At 59.1% G+C, this 23,668-nt stretch overlaps 1 protein-coding gene across 4 annotated transcripts in view; it reads left to right on the top strand.

Moving 5' to 3' along the window:
- The first annotated feature begins 537 nt into the window (after window positions 1–537).
- The window catches only part of EVI5L (ecotropic viral integration site 5 like), a 31,075-nt gene continuing 7,944 nt past the window's right edge, over window positions 538–23,668 (top strand). For 2 of the 4 annotated variants that reach the window (XM_058537949.1, XM_058537950.1), the window contains exons 1-10: window positions 11,096–12,451; window positions 13,650–13,839; window positions 14,263–14,487; window positions 14,562–14,636; window positions 15,303–15,428; window positions 16,847–16,990; window positions 17,128–17,217; window positions 18,367–18,464; window positions 18,545–18,605; window positions 23,168–23,221. In XM_058537949.1, coding sequence (XP_058393932.1) covers window positions 12,300–12,451; window positions 13,650–13,839; window positions 14,263–14,487; window positions 14,562–14,636; window positions 15,303–15,428; window positions 16,847–16,990; window positions 17,128–17,217; window positions 18,367–18,464; window positions 18,545–18,605; window positions 23,168–23,221 — 1,215 coding nt within the window. In that variant the 5' untranslated portion in view covers window positions 11,096–12,299. Of the gene's footprint in view, window positions 625–11,095; window positions 12,452–13,649; window positions 13,840–14,262; window positions 14,488–14,561; window positions 14,637–15,302; window positions 15,429–16,846; window positions 16,991–17,127; window positions 17,218–18,366; window positions 18,465–18,544; window positions 18,606–23,167; window positions 23,222–23,668 lie in introns of those variants that run through there. The other 2 variants (XM_058537951.1, XM_058537952.1) reach the window with 2 other exon arrangements.

Below are 23,668 nucleotides of genomic sequence, written 5' to 3'. Positions count from 1 at the left end.
CCTAGGTGTCAATCTTCTTTATAGAGTCCCAACAGTTGCCATGGCCAAGGTGTGAGGGGCCGATAATAATGGACGTCTCAGGACGCCTAGTTATTGGGCAGAAAGCCCGGCTCTGGGCGGGGCTTAGTGCCAAACGCTTGGCTGCCTCTGTCTAGGGTTCCTCAGGGCCTCAGCCTTCCCTCAAGGACTCGCCCCTCTTTCCTCTTATTGGCCCTGCTAGGTGTTGATCAACAGGACTCCTCATTCCGATAGGCAAAACTACCCGTCCTTCACTGCTTCCCTAATTTCAATTCGCTTCTCTCCTCAGAGGAGGCAACCTTTAGGCCGTAGCCAGGGCCCTCCTTACGGAGTGGCCACGGATTGGCTAGACACCCCGTCACTCCTGACCAGTGGGCGGAGCCACGGTGCCTGGGGGTGGCGCATTGGCTGACTGGGCCTCGGGGGTGGGGCAGCGGCTCCTGTCAGCGGGTGAAATGGCAGCGGCGGAGCCGGCAGCGGCCGCGGTCCCGGGGGGCGGCTGAGGGGGCCGGGCCGGGGCTGCGGGGCGAGCGGCGCGGCGGGGATCCGGCGGCGCGGCCCTAGACGGCGAGGCTCGGCACGGCGATGGCGGCGCTCTCGGCGCAGGTAGGGAGGCGGCGCGGGCCGGGCCTCCCGGGCGCCTTCCCAGGCCGGCGGCTCCGCGCTGCGGCCCGCGGGGGCCGGGCGACAGCGGGACTCGCGCCGCCCGGCCCTGGAACCCGCGCTGGGCGCCCCTGGCACCCCTAGCACGGACCCTGGCCGTCAGCTTCGGGCCCCGGTCCCTGTCCACCCCCGATACCGACCCCCCAGGGCCCCTCCCCGTACCCCCCCCCCGGGCACCCCACCCCCCACTCCGCCCCCTCCCCGGAAGGCCCCCCAAACCCGCGACCCCAGTCCACCTCCCTCACTGACCCTCGGAACCCCTCCCCGGACCCTCCAGGGCTCCCCAGGCCCCACCTCGCAGTCCCGCCCCCCACATCGCCCCCCACCCCACGGGCCCAAGTCCCCCCTCACCCCACCCTCTTGTCCCAACCCCTAGGACCCCTCCCATCTGCGGACCCCCTGCCACCCTGTCCCCTCACTTTCCATCCCGTCTCTGGGCCCAGACCTGCCCCCACCCCCGAGGAGACCCGCCTCAGGGCCCTACCCCTCCTTCCTGACCCCACAGGACCCCTCCCCCGGCCCCTGCAAATCAGGATTCCAGCCTGTAGGTCTCATCTCAGCCTGCTGGCCCATCTCCCACCCCCGCAGCCCCATGCCCAAGGGCACCCCTAAAAATCCCTCCTCAGTGTCCTCCCAGCACCCTCCAGGAGCTCTACACACATTCCTGATCCTGACTCGACTTGATCCCCCCTTCCTGAAAATGCACCCTCACGTCCTGCTCAGGACCCCCCCAACAGATGTTCTGAAGCCCCCTCCCCACTCAGAGACACACGTCTTTCTGAGAGCCCCACACACACACACACACGCACACACACATCTAGGAGCCACCAGTTCTCACACAGAGATACCCTTGAGCCCCAACACCTCATACTGATGGACACCCTGGGCGCCCCACACAGACATTCAGGAGCCCCTGACATGCATGCACACACACACATGCACACACACGCACACACACACGCACGTCAGACACTTGGATCCTCAACACACACTGAGAACCTTCGGACCTCCAATACGGACCCAGGCATTCGGGACCCCCCCCCCCATTCACACACAGACACCCACACTGTCACACAGGAGTCCTCAGCACTTCCACACACCTCCCTGGATCCCACCTGCCCGGGTCGTCCTGGAGCCCCCAACAGCTCCCAGCCCAGACAGAATCTTGGAGCCGTGAGCTGCCTGCCCTGCCACACCAGCCTCCTGAGCTGGCGTCCCCAGTGGGGCCCTGGAGGGTGGCGGAGTGACCCAGAATCTCCCAGCGCCCCTGTGGACACCTGCCCCAGGCCTCTTCCCCTTTCTCCAACTCTCTCTGCTTTGCCCTTCTTCGGAGGGAAGGATGCTCCCTCTCTCCCCTACACTGAGGCGTCCCAACAGGAACCACTGCCTGGCCCCTGATTTATGCCACCCCCTGGCGGAGGGGTGGGGGATCAGACTCTCCTGGCCCCAGTCCTGAAGTCTGATTGGACTGGTAGGACCAGCCTCCGATCCCATCACGCCCGCTGGCCTCAGATGGCAGGGCCAGCACTGCTGCCCAGAGGCAGCCCCGACGCCCCGCCTGATTTCTTTCACCCACGACCAGTGTGTTTTGGCAAAATGCAGCGGCTTCCTTCTCTCCTGGCATTTGAGCCCCAGTGGGGCTGGGTTGGGGCCTGCCCGAAGCAGACAGCTCTTTGTTAACGAGTCTTTGCAGAAGGGAACAATGTGCTGAAGAGGCTTGGGTGGAACACGACTGAGTAGTCACCTCGGGTTTTGCGCTCAGCTGGGCCGAGATGGAGCTAGACGACCCGTGTCCCTGCGTCTTTCCGGGATGCCTGGACTCTTCCTGGCCGTCCTGCCGCCCCACAGCCCTCACCCTCGGGCCAACCTGTGGGTTCCCCTGGGCTTCTGTGCTCGACTGCTGGGGGTTTAGAAGGAACTGCAGGTGCCTTGGCCGCGGCACAGGGACGAGGCGAGATGGAGAGGAGAGCAGATCACAGAACTGGCGGGGTGGTGTGGCCAGGACTGCAGGGAGCAAGGAGGATCCAGGGTCCTGCCCGTGCGGAATCTAGATCAGTCCAGCCCCAGCACTGCCTGTCTGGGCTCCTTTGGGTGGCGTCAGCTTGCCTGGAAAACCCCAGAGAAACAAGTAGATATTCACCACTAGATTCTGGACAGCCCTGGGAAAATGATGGCACATCTTGGCTCGAGGCCTCAACTTCTCCATCCGGAAAATGGGCGGATATATCCTTAGAACGGTATTTTGTACTGCAGGAGAGCCAGTGAGTTTAGGATGTGGCCCTGAATGTCCCGTGGGCACCATGTGGAAGGAGACAGTGGGGTCCAGGAGGGGTCCAGGAGGCCAGTCACCCATCTACCGGTGCTAGAAGAATCACTGGCCGCCCTGGTCCCTGGGTTGTAATTAGTCGATGTCTCACTGGATAATGGCCGTCTCTCTGTGGCCGAGCTGCCCCACAGGAAGCCGGCTTGAATCAGAGCTGAGAGATGGTCTGTTGTGGGGTTGGTGGCCACACAGGGACCTCCCGGGGGCACAGAGGGCAGAAGGGGGCCTGCTTGCTGCAATGCCCACACCCCGCGTAGACTGTGATGCTGGGTAAGGAGAGGTTTGTTCTGCCCACTTGCTGAAGGGGGGCGTGGACGAAAACTCCTGAAGGTCACGAGGCACACTGGAAACAAACTCCACGGCCTCCCCAGGGGGGACTGTGTGCCGACACAGTGGGGTCGGAAGGCTCCCCAGGAGAGACTGTGCACCCCTTAGGAAAACACGAGAAGGCTCCTGGGGAGGGCTTGTGAATGACATCAGTACGCTTTTACCCTAGACTGGGGTCCTGGTCGGTGTCTGTGCTTTGCTAGGTGCAGTGGGTAAGAAGCAACATGATCTCAATTTCCTCGTACAGAATATAGATACTGATTGTTCTGGGTGACCGCATACCAGGAACTGAGTCAGGTGCTGGGGTATGAAGGCATGGCAGACGTCTTCCCTGCCCTGCATCTAAAGACCCTCCTGACGTCATGAGACAAGAGCTGAAACCAGTATCGCACACTGATGGTGCCCCGTGCTAGGCCCTGTGCCAAGCACCATTTACATAATATCTCATTTAATCCTCCAAGCAACCTGGAGGATTCCAGCATTGTGCCCTTAGCATCACGTCCTGCCGTGCTGCCGCCTGCTGTGTGGAAGCACGAGACAGCATTATGTAGCGCGTACCTCAGGAGCACAGGAAAGGGCCTGGCGCATCCCTGGGGCGTCAGGGAAGGCGGGGCAGGGATGACGTATGGGCGGAGAGAGGAGCTCACCGGGCAGGCCTGGCGGGGAAGGGCGTTCCAGGCAGCCGAGGTGCTTGAACAAAGGCCCAGGAAGCTGCAGCGAGCCTGGTGCCTTCACGCCTTGTTTGGTGGGCTTCCTTGTAGAGGCCTTCATGGCCCAAATGCGACAACGGGGCGCATGCTGTGGGATGCGCCCTGGTATAGGGGATCCATAGTTGGAGGAACTCGGGAAGGCAGGAAACCCACGCTGCCCAGGGAAGTCCACAGCACGCGTGCTCTAGAAGGAGGCAGTGGAAGGAGGGAGGTTAGTTAGGAGACCTAACCCGCGGGGGCCAGGGAAGAGATTTACCCTTCCCGGGACATTGGGAGGGCCCTGTTGGTATGACTCGCCTGCACCTTTGTTTCATTTCTCAGCACACCAGGATGTGTTTGTGAGCTTGTTCATTGAGGTCTGTCCCCCACACCAGCCCGCAAGTCCCGTGAGGGCAGGGTGCACGTCTGTCTGTCCACGGTTGAGTCCCAGGAGACTTAGGGCCCCTAACAGATGCGCAGTAAATACTTGATTGGGGTTTTAGGAGCTCACAGTCTTCCCTACTCACCCACTTCTGAAAGAGGGCCTGGACCTCTTCCTCTGAGGGAGGTTGATCTGTCTGTCTTGGAGGGCTCCCACAGGCCGGCGGACCCACCTCACCCCTGCCCCCGGCCCCACGAGCCTTTCCAGCTGGCTCTGGCAGCAGAAAAGATAGCGTCTTGGCCTTGAAGGGCCAAGGGCCTTTGCAAATGCCGCTTCTCTTACTCATCCGGCCCTGGAAGACTTATGAGGGCTTTAAGTTCTTTCCTTTATCCTTCCCACGGACACCAAAATATAGAGGGATGAGGGATTTGCCAGGAATGAACCTGTTACGGGGGCGGAAAGTAAGCTGGTGACGATACAGGGTAGTAAGCTTTTTTGTTTTTGATCAGAAGGGATTCCACAGTTTATAGTGGTCCACTCCTCAGATTTTAGCCTGAAGCTATTTGCTGCTGCTGCTGCTATCATTACCAATAATGATGATTATAGTTTTGCTGTGGTTAATCTTTAAAGAGGGTCACCCCATAATGGGTGGTCCTGCTGAGGGGAGGTTTGTTTATTCCTTCCACAAATATTGGGTGCCTGGTGGTGTGCTAAACACTGGGGATCCAAGAGTGGGCTAGGCAGCCCCTGCGCTCATGGAACTTTCCATCCAGCAGGACATAAATATTATGGGACAGCTCCTGTACTAAGCATTTGACAAGTTTAGCTCAGGTATTCCTCCCATCCTCCCAACAAAACCTGTGAGGTGGGTGCTATCATTAGCCCTGTTCTCAGACGAAGAAACTGAGGCAAAGTACATGGTACCCAAGATCACAGAGATGGAAAGTGGTAGAGGAGGGATTTGAAGCCAGGTTACTGGCACAGAAGTCTTCACGGGAGGCCAAGCGATCTGGGATCAGTTATGCACCCACACAGCCCTGGAAGAAGGCACATGGGTGTGGGGACGTCCAGAGTGGCTAGAACAGGGGACAAGAGGAGAGCAGCCAGTGACCTCTGGATCCCAGCTGCCGTCCTGGTTATCCGAGGGTCAGCTCGCCCGTCGGTTGCCCACCGCTCACCAAGGAGAAGGACCCCCAACACCAGCACAGGCCGTCTCCCCGGGAGCTGGAGCCAGGGTGGGCAAGGGGGGCCACGGGGCATCGTTCACGGCTTCAGACTCAGAAATGATGCTGTGTCCCCATAACCATTAGAGGCGGAGGATCAGGCAGGAGGGGCGTTAGGGAGCCAAAATAAAAGGAAATTTGAGGTCTTGATTCCTGCCTCTGAAAATGCCGGGCTCGGAAAGATGGCGCTTACACTCTCGCTCGCTCCCCCCGTTGACAAATAATGACTGCAATTTACTGAGTGCCTACGACATGCTGCGTTTTACGTATGCTATTTCTAAAGTCAACGAATGCAGAGAGAGTGATAGCACAGCGGATCGATTAGGGCAAAGGCTCTAGGGTCAGAAATCCAAGTTCAAATCCTTCTGCCCCCACAGCCTAGTTGAGGGACCCCACAAGTGACCCTCTGCTCGTATGGCACCTCTCGTGTGTTAGAGCCGTCCTTTGCTTTTCTGTCCACACTGGTACAGAATCTTTTTTAAATTTTCAAAATTCAAAATAGACTTTGATTTTTAGAACAGTTTTAGATTGACAGAAAAATCGAGAAGCTAGTACCGAGAATTCCCACAGACCCCACACCCACTTTCCCCGCGTGGTAACATCTTAGGTTAGGATGCTATGTTTGTTATAATTAATGGACCAATATTGATACATTATTATTAACTATATTCTACACTTTATTCATATTTCCTTAGTTTTTCCCTAATAGCCTTTTTCTGTCCCAGGATCCCATCCGGATCCCATGTGACGTTTCATCATCACGTCCCCTTAGGCTCCTCTGGGCTGGGACAGTGTCTTAGGCTTCTCTTGTTTTTGATGACCTTGGCAATTTTGAGGAGGACTGGGCAGGAATTTTCTAAAATGTCACCTCATCTGGATTTGTCACTTGGTTTTCTCACAGTCAGACTGGGGTGACATGTTTGGGGGAGAAAGACACAGAGGTGAAATGCCCTTCTCGTCTCATCATATCAAGGGCACACACTCTCAATGGGACTTATCACTGGATGGTGACCTTGATTCTCTAGCTGAGCAGCACAGAAATTTTTGTCTTCGTTCATCCAGCAGATGTTTATTGAGGACCTACTAAGTGCCACATGCTGCGTTGGGGGCTTGGAGTAGAAAATTAAGAAGACAGGCCCTTGCCCTCAGAACATTCATGACCCAGTAGGGCAGGCTGGCGTGTGTAGAAATAATTGCCATAGAACGTGTCTTGGGCTGGGGTGCAGGGGGTAGATATTTTCAGGGAGAGACGAGAGAGAAGTGAGCCAGGACACTGGAGGTGAGGGGTCGAGAGGAACGACTTTGCAGAAAAAAAGACTCAAACCAGGTCTTGGACAATGCCTTTCCAGTCAGAGGGAACAGCACGTGCAAAGACACAGGCAGGGAGAGGCAGGTGCTCCCAGAGGGCTGAGTGTGGAGGGCCAGGGATGCGGGAGGAGGCGAGGCTGGCAGGGCTGTGCGCACCATGCAAAGACAATTGGGCTGCATCTCGCAGTAGGGAGCCGCTAAAGGGTTTTGGGCAAGCACCAGGAGGGGAGCAGCAGGCCCACTGAGTGGGTGGGTGGAGGGTGGCGCCATGGACCCAGGTAGGCCCGCCTGCAGCAGGAGGAGGGGCCGGCTTTACTCAGCAGAGGGTTGAGTTTGAGAAGCATCTCTGCACCAGGAACCAGGAGGATCTTCCTAAAATGCAAGCCCTGCCTTAGCCCGCAGGCCCTGCGGGGGTCTGGCCCCTCCAGAACTCTCCAGTCTCTTCTGGAGTCACACCCCTCCCCGCTGCTTCTGCACCATGGTTATTCTGCCAGCCCAGCCCAGCCCTTATCATCTTTTTTTTTTTATCTATTTTGTTCTTTTGAGGAAGATTGGCCCTGAGCTAACATCTGTTGCCAATCTTCCTCCTTTTTTCCTTTTTTCTCCCCAAAGCCCCAGTAGATAGTTGTACGTCATAGTTGTACATCCTTCTAGTTGCTTTATGTGGGACGCCGCCTTGGCACAGCTTGACGAGTGGTGAGTAGGTCGGCGCCAGGATCCGAACCGGTGAACCCCAGGCCGCCGAAGCAGAGCGCACGAACTTAACCACTATGCCACTGGGCCAGCGCCCCTTATCGTCTTTTTAACTGAGGCATCATTCACATAACATAAAATTCACCCTTTTAAAGTGAACAGTTCGGGGCCGGCCCCGTGGCTTAGCGGCTAAGTGCGCGCTCCGCTACTGGCGGCCCAGGTTTGGATCCCGAGCGCGCACCGACGCACCACTTCTCTGGCCATGCTGAGGCGGCGTCCCACATACAGCAACTAGAAGGATGTGCAACTATGACATACAACTATCTACTGGGGCTTTGGGGGGGGGGGGGAAGTGAACACTTCAATGGGTTTTAGTATATTCACAAAGTTGTAGAACCATCATCATTGTTTAATTCCAGCACATTTCATTACCCCCAAAAGAAATCCCATAAGCAGTTTTTCCCCATTCCTCCCATCCCTCAGGCCCCAGCCCCTGGCTACCACTAATTGACTTTCTGTCCCTGTAGATTTCCATATTCTGGACATTTCATATACATGGAATCAGATCACTTGTGGTCTTCTGTGTCTGGATTCTTTCACTTTGCTTAATGTCTTCAAGGTTCATCCATGTTGTAGCATGTTATCAGAGCTTCCTTCATTTTTATGGCTGAATAATATTCCACTGTACGGATGGACCACATTGTATTTATCCATTCATCTGTCAAAGGGCATCTGGGTTGTGTCCACTTTTTGGCCCTTGTGAATAACGCTGCTGTGAAGAGTTGTGTACAACTGTTCGCATGGACATATGTCTTCCATTCTCTTGGGTAGGTACCTAGGAGCGGAATTGCTGGGTCATACGATAACTCCATGTCTAAGTTTTTGAGAAACTCCCTGATTGTTTTCCACCCTCCCTTTTATTCCAAGCATTTTTCTCAATCTGTAATAGAAAGTTTGGATGACCATTTCTTGGTCTCTACCCCTGATATGCTCCAGGCGGACAGAGGCTGTGTCTGTCTTTGCCCACCAGCCTTCAGCCGTCAGCATGTTGCCTGGCACCTGGTAAACATCCAGTTGATATCGTTGGGCAGGCAGGTGGGTTCAATTCCTCAAAAATCTCTCGACTCTTACGTTGTATGAGGTTCAGGGTGATTCCTCCCTGGGGGTGGGGGTGTCTGATGGAGATGTTCGGAAGCCAGTTAGCAGTCTTGGCCGGTACTCCAGAGAAAGGAAAAGCTGGGGATGAAGGTGTCGTAATCACCGACATGTATTTGGTCATTTAAGCTCTGAGAGTGCGATCACCAAGGATGTGGGGGGACAAGGGCCCAGGCAGGGCCTGTGGGGGAAGAGGCACCGTGCGGGACATTGAGAAGCCCTGGGCAGAGAGGCAGGAGGAGAGCCAGGAGTCTGGTCTCTTGGAAACTGGATGGGAGAGGCTTCAAGAAGGAGGAAGCATGTCTGTGTCTGTAGGCCCCCGAGAGAGAGACGCCAGGCATCTGGACCTGTCTGCCCCCACACCCCCCGCCCCTAGCTCACTGGCACAGTCTCTTACCAGCCCCCTGGCTTGGCTCACCTTCCTGAGCTGTGGGCCTCCCTGTGGGGACACAGAGGATAGTGGTGCCAGCCGGCCCATTGCCCACCCTGCAGGGGCCAGGACCCCTTTCGTGTGGCTGAGGTGGGGCAGGAGCAAAGGGCATTGAAGTTGGGGACATTGAGAGGCTGGGACCCCAGATCTAGAGGGCCTGTGCGTGGATCTCAGAGGCTGGTGGCCTCTTAGCACTCAAGGGGACCTGCCTTGTCTCTGTGTCTCTGTGCCTGTCCAGCAAGGGCAGGGTGGCTGAGTGCCCTCGTTCCACTCCATGTGCCCATGCCTAGGACAGCGCCTGGCCCTCAGATGGTAAGCGCCAGGGAAGGAATGGTTGAGCCCGTAAGAGTCATGGCGCTTTGGAGAGGGAGACAAGGCCACTCACAGAGCTAGGATGGCAGCAAGCCAGTGTCCGCCCCAAGTCTACTCGGTTCCAAGGGTGGCGAGATCTCGTCAGTGCAGGAAGTGTGTGTGCGTGTGCACATGCCAGAGTGTGCATGGGTGTGAGATTGTGTGTGAGTGTGTGTATGGGTGTAAGATTGTGTGTGTGAATGTGAATGAGTGTGTGTCTGTGTGTGCATCTGTGTGTGTGTGCGCGCGTGCCTGCACGTGTGCATCAGGAGGATGGCTTCCAGGGCCAGGCAGTGTTTGGAGAGTCTGAGGATGAGTCAAGAGAAAGTTCCTAGGGGACCAGAAGGTTCTGCCTCTCAGACTGCAAATTTCAGCCCTGTGTATTGAATCAATTTTCTTTCCTGTATGAAATACACATTAATATGTGATAAATAGCTGAGCAAACTCCACGAGTGGATGGCCTCTGGCTTGTTTTGTTTTAAATCAGAAACCCAGAGCTGAGCCATTCCCTTGGGCTCTTTGAGGCGGGGGTGCCCAACGTGCTCATGGGCTTGGGCCCCCTGGGCTCAGCAAGGAGAGAGTGCTCCCAGGCCACCGTCACGGCCACATGTGGTCCCTTCCTCTGAGGCCCCCACTGCTCCCCAAATCCAGCTGTGCTTATGAGGCCCCATCCTCACATCCACCACCTCCTCCCCATCTCTTAACTCTGAAGTTAGGAAATCCATGCTGCCTTCCCAGCCCCTCCCTGCCCAGAGAGATCCTCCCAGATCAGCACTTCTCGTCCACAGCCCATCTCTGCCCTGGTGGCCGCAGACTTTGCCTCTGCAGGAGGCCTGGGAGTGGCCCCCACTGTCACTCTCTCAGGAATGATTAACTCCTGACTTGGCGGTACACGGTGGCTTGGTCTTGGGAGGCGGGGGTCCCTAGGCAGCTGGGCAATGGGAGAGAAAGGTCTTCCGGTTCTGCTGGGGGCTGCCACCTAGAGTTTGTACCACTCCCCAAAAGCCAGAGGCTTCAGTGCCCAACAGACTAGGGGAGCCCTGTGGGCCAGAGGCAGAGCCAGTGGCCCTGGAGAGTCAGAGTTCTGGGCCCCCATGGAGTGAAAGAGAATGGTGCCCCTCCCCATGACAGGGCAGCACGGGGGAAGGAGGGCTGCAATCAAGGGCCTGGCCACGGTCAAGTCCAGCCGACCTGGGGGCCCTCAGGTATGGGCTGGGGGCTGAGCTGGGGCTGCGAGATGCCCAGTGACCTGAGGGCACCAGACAGGTGTGAAATGGTCTGCTGGCATCCTGTCACTGTCCCCCTGCTGCCTAGGGGACCAGATGCCCCCTCTCCAGAGACCAGGTGAGGGCCCCTCTGTGGGCTGAGCTGTCAGAGCCAGGTCAGGTGGGGCCCAAGGGCACTTGGTGGACTCCTGGTACAGAACGTGCAGGGGAGTGGGGGGCAGGGAGGAACCGCCCAAAGTGGCAGGGGGTGTCAGGATTTTCTTCCTGTCTGTGTGGCCCCAGGGATCCCTATCTTCTTAGACCCCTGGCGCTAGCCTGGGCTGACCAGGAACAGAGCAGGAGGAACACCACCCCCAGCCCTTAGGGGCCTCCCCTCCCCTAGCCATTCCCGACCCCGAGAACCTCCCACCAGGTGAAGCCAACCCCCACATCGGGCATAGCAGGACCCCGGAGCCCAGGCTCCCAGCCAGACCTGGGCCTTGGCCCAACAGAGACAACCATGGCCGACGTTTGTGGAGCCATCACTAAGTGCCGGGCACTGTCCTCATGCGTTAGGGGTGGTAGCATGCTCAGTTCTCACAGCCACCCTCTGAGATAGGTCCTGTAGGATCTTCAGCCTATGGAGGCTCAGAGAAGTCCAGTGACTGGCCCAAGGTCACACAGCTGGTCAAGGTCCATTTGAGTCTGGAGCCTTCACTTTCACGTGGTGCTGAGTTGCCTCTCATGAGACTGGCACGAGGTGAGACGCCAGTGTCCTCAAAGCCCCCTGGAGGGTAGGGCCAGACCATCCCCAGGAAGAACAGAAGAGCTGGGCCCGGCACCTGCTCAGCACACGGCAGGCCAGAATCAGGATCGCTGCGGCTCCCGCCCTGCGTCCACCAGGGCACAGATTCCCAGCACTTGACGCGCCCCTGGCTTCCCAGCCCAAGGAGAGTTGACTCTTCCGGCCATTGGCAGCACCAGACAATTAACAGGAGAGAATAATTGCTTCTGGCTGTGCCAGCAGCCCACTCCGGTTGATGAGACGGGGAAGGTCAGATGCGGAGGCAGGGCTCCTAGGGCAGGCCACAGCCAGGGACAGGGACCGAGGCTGTCAGGAAGGGCCGCCAAAGCAGGGTGCCCCCAAGGTCCCAGCAGGAGCCCCAAGTGACAGGAGCCTCGGCCCCAGGCCCTGCTGAAGACTCAGGAGTGTCGAGTTGAGACTTGGCCTTCATGCCCGGGGACAGCAGGACAGCTTGGCCCTGGCCGTGGTCCTCCTGTCTCTGTCCGAACATCTGGACTACACAGGCAGGGATCCCGGTAGCCAGCATCTGAAGTAGGAGGCGGTGCAGCCATCAGCTGGGCTGGGGTGCGTGGGGACGAGGGGTGCAGCGAGTGGCAGACCGGAGATGGAAGCCCGGTGTGAGGAAATGTCCCCAGGGTGACAGGACGGGGTGGATACCCCACCCAGTGCTGACCACACGTGTCTCCGGCCCCCAGACAGATCTGTGACCCAGCCCCACTCGCAGCTGATGAGCCTGCCCACCATGGCAAGCCCCACTCTGAGTCCTGACTCCTCGTCCCAGGAGGCCCTGTCGGCCCCCACCTGCTCCCCGACCTCGGACTCCGAGAACCTCAGCCCCGATGAGCTGGAGCTGCTGGCCAAACTCGAAGAGCAGAACCGGTGAGCTGGGGCCCAGGAGATGGCGAGGGGCCTCAGGGGTGCAGCTGGGCCCTAAACAGAAGTTCCTGGGTACCCCTCACACTCAGACCTGGCAAAGTCACAGCTCCCACCAGAGGCTGGATGAGGGACGTCTCCCATCATCCTCCCCACCCTGGGTGGACAGACGGTCCCCCACTCAGACGAGGAGACCAAGGTTTCAAGAGGCTGAGTGAATCTGGGGATCTGGCCATCGCCTATCCAGCCTTTGTGGAGGGAAGAAACTAAACCTCTGACCCTAGAGTCAGGCCTTCTCACCTTCCTCCCCAGCCCTCCTCCTGTTTTAAAGTGTAGGTTTATGATTATTCAGGTATGGCGAGGCAAACAGATCAGGAGATGACTACCATTGAAAAGACAGGTTGTTACTCACAGATCCCAAGAGGAAGAGGCACAGCACACCATGCAGGGCCACACGGGGAAGCACCAGGGTGGGTCAGGGGGCAGAGGGAGGGAAACCATGGACAGAAGCCTTTATTCTGGTTTCCCTGGGAAGGAAAGGGCAAGGCAGGGGAAGCAGGCTTGGGTTTGGCTAGTTTGAACAATTCCAGCAGGCTCTGGGGCATAGGGGCTGGCCCTAGTTGTCTGGCACCTGGCCCCGGGGGATGATCGGGGCAGGGGAGAGTGGCCCCGAGTGTGAGAGCCCCTCCCATAAAGGAGGGGGTTGGAGTGTGGGCTCTGGATTCGCTGGTTTGCGAGTCCTTCGCTACTTCTAGGAATCCGCTGGCCTGGAGGGGTGGTCCCTCCAGGGTCAGCGAGGCCCCAGCTGTCGAAGCATCAGAAACACATGGTTAATTTAGCCCCTCCCTAGCTGGGCGCCCCCAGCTGGCAGCTCACCCTCTCTGTGCCTCATCTGTAAAGGGTCGATTTTAACACAGCCTGCCCCGCAGGGTGGCACAACACGAAATGAGCTCATCCACGTGGTTCTCAGGCCAGTGCTGGGCACAGGATGGGACACACAAATGGCAGCCTCTCCAGGGGCCCAGGGACACGGATCATGGCTCACAGAGGCCAAGGTCACTCAGCAAGTGGCACACAGCAAGAACAACTTGGACCTAAGCCCCGGTGGCCTCTGGGACCCCCAGGAGGAGGGGCACTGGAGTCCAGGGACCGGGGCGGGAGGGGCCCACAGCCCGGCCCGCCTCCACCTGCCGTCCCTGCCCAGGCTCCTGGAGGCCGACTCCAAGTCCATGCGCTCCATGAACGGCTCCCGGCGCAACAGCGGCTCCTCGCTGGTGTCCAGCTCCTCGGCCTCCTCCAACCTGAGCCACCTGGAGGAGGACACGTGGATCCTGTGGGGCCGGATCGCCAACGAGTGGGACGAGTGGCGGCGCAGGAAAGAGAAACTGCTCAAGGTGGCGGGGGGGGGGGGGGCGGGGGGGGGGGAGGGGGACAGGCAGGGGCAGACAGTGGACAGATGGCCTGGTCATTTGACCAGTGGGCAGCAGCACCAGGGTCTGCCGGGGGTCCTGGCATGGGCAAAGGGGCAGAAGTGGGGATGTGCAGGCACTTTCGGGCGCCTTGGGAAGCGCAGGATGGGGCTGGCTGGGCAAGTGGCTGTCGCGCTGGCGTTTCATGTACACATGTGTTTCCTGCCCGGCTGTGTTCCACGATGGATTAGGGGCAGCACATTAAGCAGTGTGGACTCTGTCGAGCTCTGGGCCATGGGCGAGACGTGGGCATGCCCCATGTCAGGGGCTGGACTGGGTGGCCGTGGGGGGCTGCACTGGGCCGGGGTCCAGCCCAGCCTCCCGCTCCCCGCCCCACCCCGTCGCCAGGAGCTGATCCGCAAGGGCATCCCGCACCACTTCCGGGCCATCGTGTGGCAGCTCCTGTGCAGTGCCACGGACATGCCAGTCAAGAACCAGTACTCAGAGCTGCTCAAGATGTCCTCGCCGTGCGAGAAGCTGATCCGCAGGGACATTGCCCGCACCTACCCAGAGCACGAGTTCTTCAAGGGCCAAGACAGCCTGGGCCAGGAGGTCCTCTTCAACGTCATGAAGGTGAGGCCCACAAAGAGGCACGTCCCACGTCAGCCCGCGGGCCCCTGGCCTGACACGCGTGCCTTCCCTTGCAGGCGTACTCCCTGGTGGACCGGGAGGTGGGCTACTGCCAGGGCAGCGCCTTCATCGTGGGCCTGCTCCTCATGCAGGTGGGTGGCCTGGGGCCAGCTCGCAGCAGGGGCAGCCCATCCCCAGGAGGTGGACAATAGCAGAGTATTCCTTCCATCCAGTGTCCTCCTAGGGTCAGAGCCTCCCTCTCCATCCACTTGTGACCTCTGACAGTCCCCAGGCTAAGCCCTCAGTGTGGGCACAGAGGGGCTGGCCACCTGTCCTGTCCGCGGTACCATCCAGGGGCTGGAGGTGCAGGCCGTCCTGCTCGGTCGCCTCCCAGGATTGGACGGGGCACACAGGCAAGGGGCTTAGGTCAGCCCGTGTGCTGTTGATGGGGCTGGGGTTCCCTCCCGAGAATCCAGCAGGCTTAGGAGGGGGAGAAAGGAGATGGCTGGGAGGGGCACAGAGGGTGTCTCCACCGTAGGCTCTGGAGGTGGCCAGACCTGGGGTTCGAGTCCCAGCTCCACGGTTTCCTGCCAGGCAGCCTTCAGCGGGTGACTTCAGTCTCACGAGGTTTCCCATCAGTGAAGGATGGGTGACGATATTTACCCGGGGTTTATGGTGAGGGTCCAGCAGCTCGGCGCAGTCCTGTGCGGTCAACACAGACAGAGCAGGAACAGGCAAGGCGCACACACTGGGGCCATAGGAAGAACAGCAAGTGCCCCCTCCCACCCTGCCACCCTCACAGTCCCCCGTCCCCCCAGATGCCCGAGGAGGAGGCCTTCTGCGTGTTTGTGCGGCTCATGCAGGAGTACCGCCTGCGGGAGCTCTTCAAGCCCAGCATGGCCGAGCTGGGGCTCTGCATCTACCAGTTCGAGTACATGCTGCAGGTGAGCGTGGCCGGCGCCCTCCACTCCTGTCTGCCGGCCCACACCCTCGGGCGCTTACCTAGGCCTCCCCACGGGTCTCTGTGACTGAAAATTCCAGGGCTGAGAAATCATGTCCAGACGGCCCGGCTCAGAAAGGGGTCCTGTCCCCATGGGGCCCCGGGGCACGGCCCCAAGGGATGTTTCCAGGGATGGGTCAGAGGCCAGCCACTTATGGTGGGGGATCCTGAGAGCATGGGGATTCCAAAGCTACTACAGGGGAGGGGGGATCGGGCTGGCTCTCAGCAGACACACCCACGGCCCCCTCCCTGTCTGCTGCGGGGTGTGTGTGGCGGAAGGAGGGAAAGTGTTGTCTGCCTGCCTCTGCTATTACCGGAGAGCCGGAGAGCCGCAGACTTCTCTGTTTATAAATAGCAGCCCCCGCAGGGCCCGCTCCTGGCTGGCAGACAGAGCACGCACATGCAGGCGCACACACACACTCACACAAGCTTGCTCCGAAAGCTGGGCGCAGGTGGGACTGGGTGACTGTGCGCAGCAGCGGGCAGGGAGACAGGAGGTGGGAGCCTTGACCCTCCGAGGACCAGCCCTGAGACACACCTGGATGTGAAAACCTCAATCCTGAGGCCTGGAGGACGGGGTGCTGTCGCTGAGGGGGACCTGGGGGTGCCGGCAAGCAAGTGGCCCAGGCTCACAGAGAAGCAGCGACCCCACCCCAGGCTGGAGAGTGGAGACCTCCTACAGCGAAATAGGCAGATGGCACCAGAGAGCCCCCATCTGGGAGGAGGCTGGGGAAGGCAGGGGGCCCAGCCCGAGAGCATCTCTCAGTGAAGGACATCAAGGGGGTCCTAACGCCTTCTCCAGCCTCAGTTTCCCCAGTTTCTGTCACTTTTCGGCAGTCCAAAGTTTAGGCCAATCAGACCAGCATCCACTGAGCACTGCCGGTCACAGTGCATCGTGCGAGGGCTGTGGGTGGACACGCAGCTGGCAAGGTGCAGAATATGGAGTGAGCGGTGATGGGCTCCCACTGAGCCCCACCTCTCACTTTGTGGGTGACCTTGAGGGGTTATATAACCCCCCACCTGAGCCTCAGAAGCTCCCCCTTGGGGTGGTTGTGAGGGTCCCGTGAGAAAGCTGTCCCAGCACCTGCCCAGAGGGCACACCCCACACCCTCCTGCCACTCCTGTCACCCCTGCCTGTGTCCCCACCTCGTGCTACTCAGAGGGTGCTTCAACTTCACCCAAACACAGTGCCGAGGGTGCACAGAGAAAGGGAGCCGAGGTTGCCCAGGGCAGATCAGGGAAGGCTCCCTGGAGGCGGGGGCACCGAGGCCCGGCACTTGCAGGTGGAGGGAGCCTGTGGGCCAAAGCGGACAGCTGTGCCCTGCGCCCTCCTCACGTGCGGGCCTCCTCCCCTGCCCGCAGGAGCAGCTCCCGGACCTGAACGCCCACTTCCGCTCCCAGAGCTTCCACACTTCCATGTACGCCTCATCCTGGTTCCTCACGCTCTTCTTGACCACCTTCCCACTGCCTGTCGCCACGCGCGTCTTCGACATCTTCATGTATGAGGTGAGGACCCCGTGCACCCCTTCCTCTCCCAGACGCCCCACACTGGAAATGAATCCCAACCAGGCCGGGTACGGGCCGGGGCTCGGGGAGGGGTCAGGGGGCTCCCTGGAGACGCACTGCCACCGCCGCCTTTGCAGGGCCTGGAGATCGTGTTCCGGGTGGGCGTGGCCCTGCTGCAGGTGAACCAGACGGAGCTGATGCAGCTGGACATGGAGGCCATGTCCCAGGTGGGCCCAGGCGGAGGGACCGCCCCCCCACCAGGGGCACCTGGGCCGGGGAGCCCTCCCGAGAGATGCGGTGGCCTGGAGTCCCCGAGCACCCTGATCCTTCCCCATCCCCGCTGTCCCCTGAGGCCTCCCTGGAGGACCAGAGCGGGCCCCGGGGAGCCCCCAGCCTCTGCTGGACACAGGCCAGGGCCAGCAGCCTGGCAGCAGCAAGAGAGGGCGGCCGAGCCCTGGGAGGTCCCATCCCCTCTCTCCTGCCTCCAGCTCCGGGCTCCCCTAAGCCTAAAGTGGCTGAACTCCTCTCCCTGCAAACAGTGACACTAGCCAAACCACGAGGCCTTGGGTGTGGTTTCGGCCCCAGCCACCAGGCCAGGCGAGGGCACAGGAGGGAGTGAGGGGTCTGGGGCGGCCTCTCCCCTACCACCCCGCCCCGGCTGCCCCCCCTGCTGGAGGAGAGGCCGGCCTGCTTCTCGCCGCCATGTCCCCATCATGCAGGTCCCTGCCCCCTCCCAGCGTCCTCCAGCTGGTGCTTCAGGGAAGAATGCACAAAGGCCACGGTTGTGTCCACAAACACAGGCGTCCATTGTCCGCAGCTGCCAGAGGGGGCCAGCTGGGCTGGGAGCGGGAGCCAGCCTGGCCCCGAACCGCAGCAAGCTGTGTCCACTGGGGGCTTGCACTTAACCCTTCGTGGAGCCCCGGGGGGGCCCCGGGCGAGCAGGCAGACCCCTGAGGGGTCTTCCATCTGGGTTGCTCCCAGCCACGGATTCCTCCACCTCCTCAGGCTCTTCTCACTGCCCCAGGGCAGCGGCACGCCTCCCCCTTCCTCCACGAAGGTCCCCTGTGCTCGGGCCCCACCCCACCCAGCCTTTGCCCTCAGTAGCTCCCACAGCCTGCTTTTCCCCTGCAAACTGAAGTCCTGGATGCAGGCGGCTCCTTCTCCCTGATTCCTGCTCCTCGCTCTGCTGGCTCATTCCACACACACAGCAGGCCGGGCCCTGCGCTGGGGACATGGCGACGCCCCAGGCAGAGCGGCTCCCGCCCTCCCCCCTGGAGCGCCCAGGCCCTCCTCCAGGGAAGCAGGGCGCAGGGGGGGCTCTGGCGGCCCCCCAGGAGTCAGGGCGCGTGTGTCGGTGACCGCCCGTGTCCCCACAGTACTTCCAGCGGGTGATCCCCCATCAGTTCGACAGCTGCCCAGACAAGCTGATCCTCAAGGCGTACCAGGTCAAGTACAACCCCAAGAAGATGAAGAGGTCAGTGCCGGGCGGCCGGGGTGCTGGCGGAGAGGGGGTCCCTGAGGGTGGGGCGGTGACCGCTGGCCCCCCCTCTGCAGGCTGGAGAAGGAGTACGCAGCCATGAAGAGCAAAGAGATGGAGGAACAGATCGAGATCAAAGTGAGCTCCCCGGGAGGTGGGACGGGGACGGGATGCCCTTGGGAGAGCCCGTCGCCACTCGCAAGGCAGGCGGCCCCAAGGAGGAGGCCCTGCCCGGCACACGCGGCACACTGGCCTGTCCTGAGGCTCTGACGGGTCCTCCCTCCGCCCACCTGCCCCTGTACTCACCGCCCAGCCGGCCCCACCATGGGAACAAGGCGGACAGGTCCCTGCCCTTGGGGGGCTCCCACTGTAGTGGGGAGACAGTGAACCCATTGGGATAGAGTATGGACTCGAGAAAGCTCTCTGGATAAAATGTGCAGGGGAGGGGGCGGAGCTGACCGGGAAGATTGCTGCAGGCTCAGGGAGTCGAGTGCAAAAGGCCTGAGGGGCTGGAGGAATACCAGGAAGGCCGCCCTTGAGAGTGGGAGCCCCGAGGTCAGGGCGAAGGAGGAGAGCTGAGGCAGGCAGGGAGGGGCCAGATCCCAGGGCCTGGAGGCCTGGGCGCAGTGCCCACCCATGGCCCCTGGGTTCCCTGGTGCCTGGCCCGCCGACCCACTAGGTTTGGGGTGTACGATTCTGTCACCGACTCCAATATGTGGGGTTCCTCTCCACACCACTAAGCAATACTCCGACACCAGCTGGGCGTCCTACAGTTCAACTCAATTCTGACTCCGGCTACCTGGAGAGAGCGTCAGATCCCACAGGTTAAGGGCTTGGTCCCACAAGACTAGACCCCACACTTCAGATGCCAGTCCCAAGTCTAGGATGTCACCTGTGCTTCTGACCCACCAGCTATAGTTCAGAGGTTCCCACCGTTCCCCTCCTTGGGTTCGATTATTTTGCTAGAGCGGCTCAGAGCTCAGAGAAACAGTTCACTTACTGGATCATCAGTTTATTATAAAAGGATGTAACTCAGGAGCAGCCAGATGGGAGAGACACAGAGGGCGAGGTCTGGGGAAGGACCTGGAGCGTCCACACTCTCCCCGTGATCGCCACCCTCCCGCACCTCCACGTGCCCACCAACCTGGAAGCTCTCCGAACCCACCCTTTTGGGTTTTTGTGGAGGTTTCATTACACAGGCGTGATTGATGAAATCACTGGCCATTGGCGATTGGTTCGGCCTCCAGCCCTTTCCCCTCCCGGAAGGTCCAGGAATGGGGCTGAAAGTTCCAACCCTCTAATCACAGGGGTGGGTCCCCTGGCCACCAACGTCCCTCCTTAGGTGACCCAGGGGCTTTCTAAAGGTCATTTCATTAATATAACAAAAGACACCTTTATCGCTCTTACAACTGAGGGAATTCCTAGGGTTTTAGGGGCTCCATGCCAGCACTGGGGAGGGGCAGAACAAAAATTTCTTAATATAAACCACAAAATCACAGGGGTTTCCTGAGTAGGCAGAGCTCCTGAACCCAGACTTGCCTCCCTTTCCTTCCCTCTGCTTTCATCCCTCCACACACGGTTTTAGTTATTCAGTCAACAAGCATTTATTGAGCACCTACTGTGTGCCAGAGTCACAGCAGACACTGAGGGCTCCCCAGTCCAGTGGGGGTGGGAAGACAGACATGAACACAAACCCGAACACAGCCTGGCTCTGTCCTCTACAGGGGCAGAGTCCCACAATGGCTGGGACTGGAGTCCTACAGACCAGGGTTCAAATCCCAGCTCTCCCATGACCCAGCTGAGTGATCTGGGAAGGTGAATTCACCTCTCTGAGCCTCAGTGACCTCTTCTGCAAAATGGGGATGACTCTTGTTCTGCTGTTCAAATTATCATTATTATTATTATTACCACCACCATCATCATTATCCCCACCTCCTCTAGAAAGGCAGAGACCCAGATTAGAATCCAGGTCACCGGCCGCCCATACCTGAGGGGGCAAAAGGGCATCACTGTCCTGGCCGCGTTTGTAGGTTTTCCAGAAATAGTTTTGTGTCCTGAATGTTTCAGCATCTCCCTTTCTCAGGAACGGCAGCTTGACTGATGCACCAGTCCAAACGTGTATGTGTGTCTTGCTCATGCACAGACAAGGGCCAGCTCCCATCTGGTGACCACAAGGGCCCAGCAGTAGACAGGGACACAGCAGAACCTCGGACCATACGCCCAGCCTAGAAATTTCCCACAAGAGGAGCCTGAGTGCCCCACAGGCCTTACATGATTCAGGCAGATGCCTTCTCCCTTGGCCCTGCCCTTTGGTCTTTCACCTTTAGCCTATTTTAAAATGTACCTGGGATTTGTTTTAATCAGGTCTGGTAAGGTGACAGACACAGAGACAACGGCCTTTATTATTATTTTTTGTGTGTGTGTGAGGAAGATCAGCCCTGAGCTAACATCTGCCAATCCTCCTCTTTTTGCTGAGGAAGACTGGCCCTGGGCTAACATCTGTGCCCATCTTCCTCTACTTTATATGGGACGCCGCCGCAGCACGGCTCTCCTTTTAAAGGCAGTTGTCGGGAGCCAGCCCGGTGGCACAAGCGGTTAAGTGCGCGCGCTCCACTGCGGCAGCCCGGGGTTCGCCAGTTCGGATCCCAGGCGCGCACTGACACACCGCTTGATAAGCCATGCTGTGGCGGCGTCCCATATAAAGTAGAGGAAGATGGGCACGGATGTTAGCCCAGGGCCACTCTTCCTCAAGAATACAAAAGGGGGGGGGGGATTGGCATCAGATGTTAGCTCAGGGCTAGTCCTCCTCACCAAAAAAAAAAAAAAAAAAGGAGAGTTTATTACTCAGAGTTCCCAAGAGGAGGGGGCACGCCCACCATGCAGGGCCACACGGGGAAGCACCAGGCCCGGTCAGGAGGCAGAGGGAGCGAGAGGAAAGCAGGGCAGGAGACTCATTGTGGTTTACATGGGAAGGAAGTGGCCAGGCAGCGTAGGCAAATGTGAACACGTTTTTTTTGAGTAATTTCAGGGGCTCTGGGCTATAGGGGTGGTCCCTAGTTGTCCTGGGACAACTTAGGCCAGAAGAAGACTGGCATGGTGTGAGAATTTGATACAGGAGGTGGCGAGGGGTGTGGGCTCTAGACTGGCCAGTTTGCACGTGACAGGTGCGCTCACAGGCAGGTTGTCCCCTCTCTCTAGGAATTAGCTAGAACCTCAGGGGCCATCTCTCCAGGATGTCAAAGCATCAAAAATATAGAAAATTAAAAAAAAAAAAAAAAAGCCTGGGGCCAGCCCAGTGGCACAGCGGTTAAGTATGCACGCTCCGCTTCGGTGACCCCAGGTTCACAGGTTCGGATCCCGGGCGCGCACCGATGCACCACTTGTCGAGCCATGCTGTGGCGGCGTCCCATATAAAGTGGAGGAAGATGAGCATGGATGTTAGCCCAGGGCCAACCTTCCTCAGCAAAAAAAAAGAGGAGGATTGGCAGATGTTAGCTCAGGGCCAATCTTCCTCACACACACACACACACACAAAAGCCTGATTAGTGCATAGCCGCTCGTAGTTCTTGTTCACTCTTTCTGTCTCATTTTCCGTCTGGAGTAGGCAAGAGAGGTAAGTTGTGGGTTGGAGACGTCAGCTCCTCCAAGGATGGCTGTGCTTGTGCAACAGTGGGTTCAGGCCAGAAAGCAGACAGAGCAACCCAGGGGTGAGAGGTCAGGACTCTGGTTCTAGATCACGATGAGGAACAGAGGCCTGTGCTGGGAGGCTCCGGCAAGACCCTGCCCGGCTCCGACTCAGTTTCCCCACCCACGACATGACTCAGTGACCATCAATCAAGTCTGCGATTCTCTCTGATCACAGTCGCTTCCTGGGAGTGTTCTGGGTGTTTCCATCACCTCTCTCCCCGGAAGAAACCAGGCAATGTTCTCTGTGATCCACAGGGAGGCAGGACCCTCACTCATCTGCTGATGGGAACTCTTTATGTAGCTACTTCTGAAGGGTACGTAGGTAGGGACTAGATACAAGGCATCTGCTTCCCAGAAGGCTGTGGGGGAACCTGAAACCACAAATATCTAACCAAAATCCATCAGTGCAGGACGGAAGGCGAAAGCCAGAAAGACCATCTCCAGAATCCGGCCAGGGGAAATGACAACTGCTGGGTACAAGCTGGCTGGCGGTGGGTCACAAAAACATAGTCGTTGAGTCGAAGGAACCCCCTGTGTCCCACAAGACCCCCCACACACACCCAAACTCTGAGGGGAGTTTGTCCCCTGAGAATGTAACCCCGGGGCTCGGGGCAAAGCAGTGAGGGGCAGGGACCATCTGAGAGCAGCTTCCCCCAAAGGCAGAGGCCTTTGCCCTGTGGTAGGTGTCACACTGGCCCCTGAAAGGCCCAAGTGTGGGGCAGAAACAGAGTCCCACGGAGGGGATGGGTTGACCGTCTGCCCGCCCCACACACACACAGTGCCTGTCTATGAAAGCTCGCACATCATTATCACTGAACCAAGGTTTGTTTAAAAAAAAAAACTAATGGGCCATTCTGAATGGGAATTGGCCCTGATTTCTGGAATTACTGACCCAGAATGGAAAACGCTAGCTCTGTCCTGCCTGGAGGTGGCCCGGCCCCTAAGGGGACAGATCTCTGTGTATACAGGAGTTAGGGGCAGGCTCTGACACGCTCTCCCCTCTCCCCCGACAGAGGCTTCGAACCGAGAACCGGCTCCTGAAACAGCGGATTGAGACCCTGGAGAAGGTGAGGGGCGTGGCCACCAGCCCATCCACCAAACCCTCCAGGCCCCAGCAGGACCCAGCAGCCAGAGGGCCAGCCAGCCCCCTGCCCTGGCCCTGCCCTGGATCAGCGGGCTCAGAGGAGCGTGGCGTAAATTCCACGGGCCCCCATGAGCCCCACTGAGATTTGAGCTGCCGTATAAATGGGGGCCTTGGGGAAACTTGGCTTGGGGCTGGGTGTTGAGTTACAACCTAATGAACCACAAACGCCACAATCCATTTGTGTGCCCTTCCGGGCTGCCTGGGTGGGGGGAAGGAGGCAGAATGGCCTCTGTGACTGAGATGCCCCAGAATCAGGCCACAAGGCACTCCACCCTGTAATTTGGAAGCCTCACCCTCAAAAGACAGGAGACAGAGTAGAGGAGGAGGGGGTGGCCTTGTCCGGGCGCCTCAGTGGGCTGCCACAGCCTTG

Source organism: Diceros bicornis, unplaced genomic scaffold (assembly GCF_020826845.1).
Source record: "Diceros bicornis minor isolate mBicDic1 unplaced genomic scaffold, mDicBic1.mat.cur scaffold_73_ctg1, whole genome shotgun sequence".
Lineage (NCBI taxonomy): Eukaryota > Metazoa > Chordata > Mammalia > Perissodactyla > Rhinocerotidae > Diceros > Diceros bicornis.
This window is presented reverse-complemented; position numbering and strand designations above follow the sequence as displayed.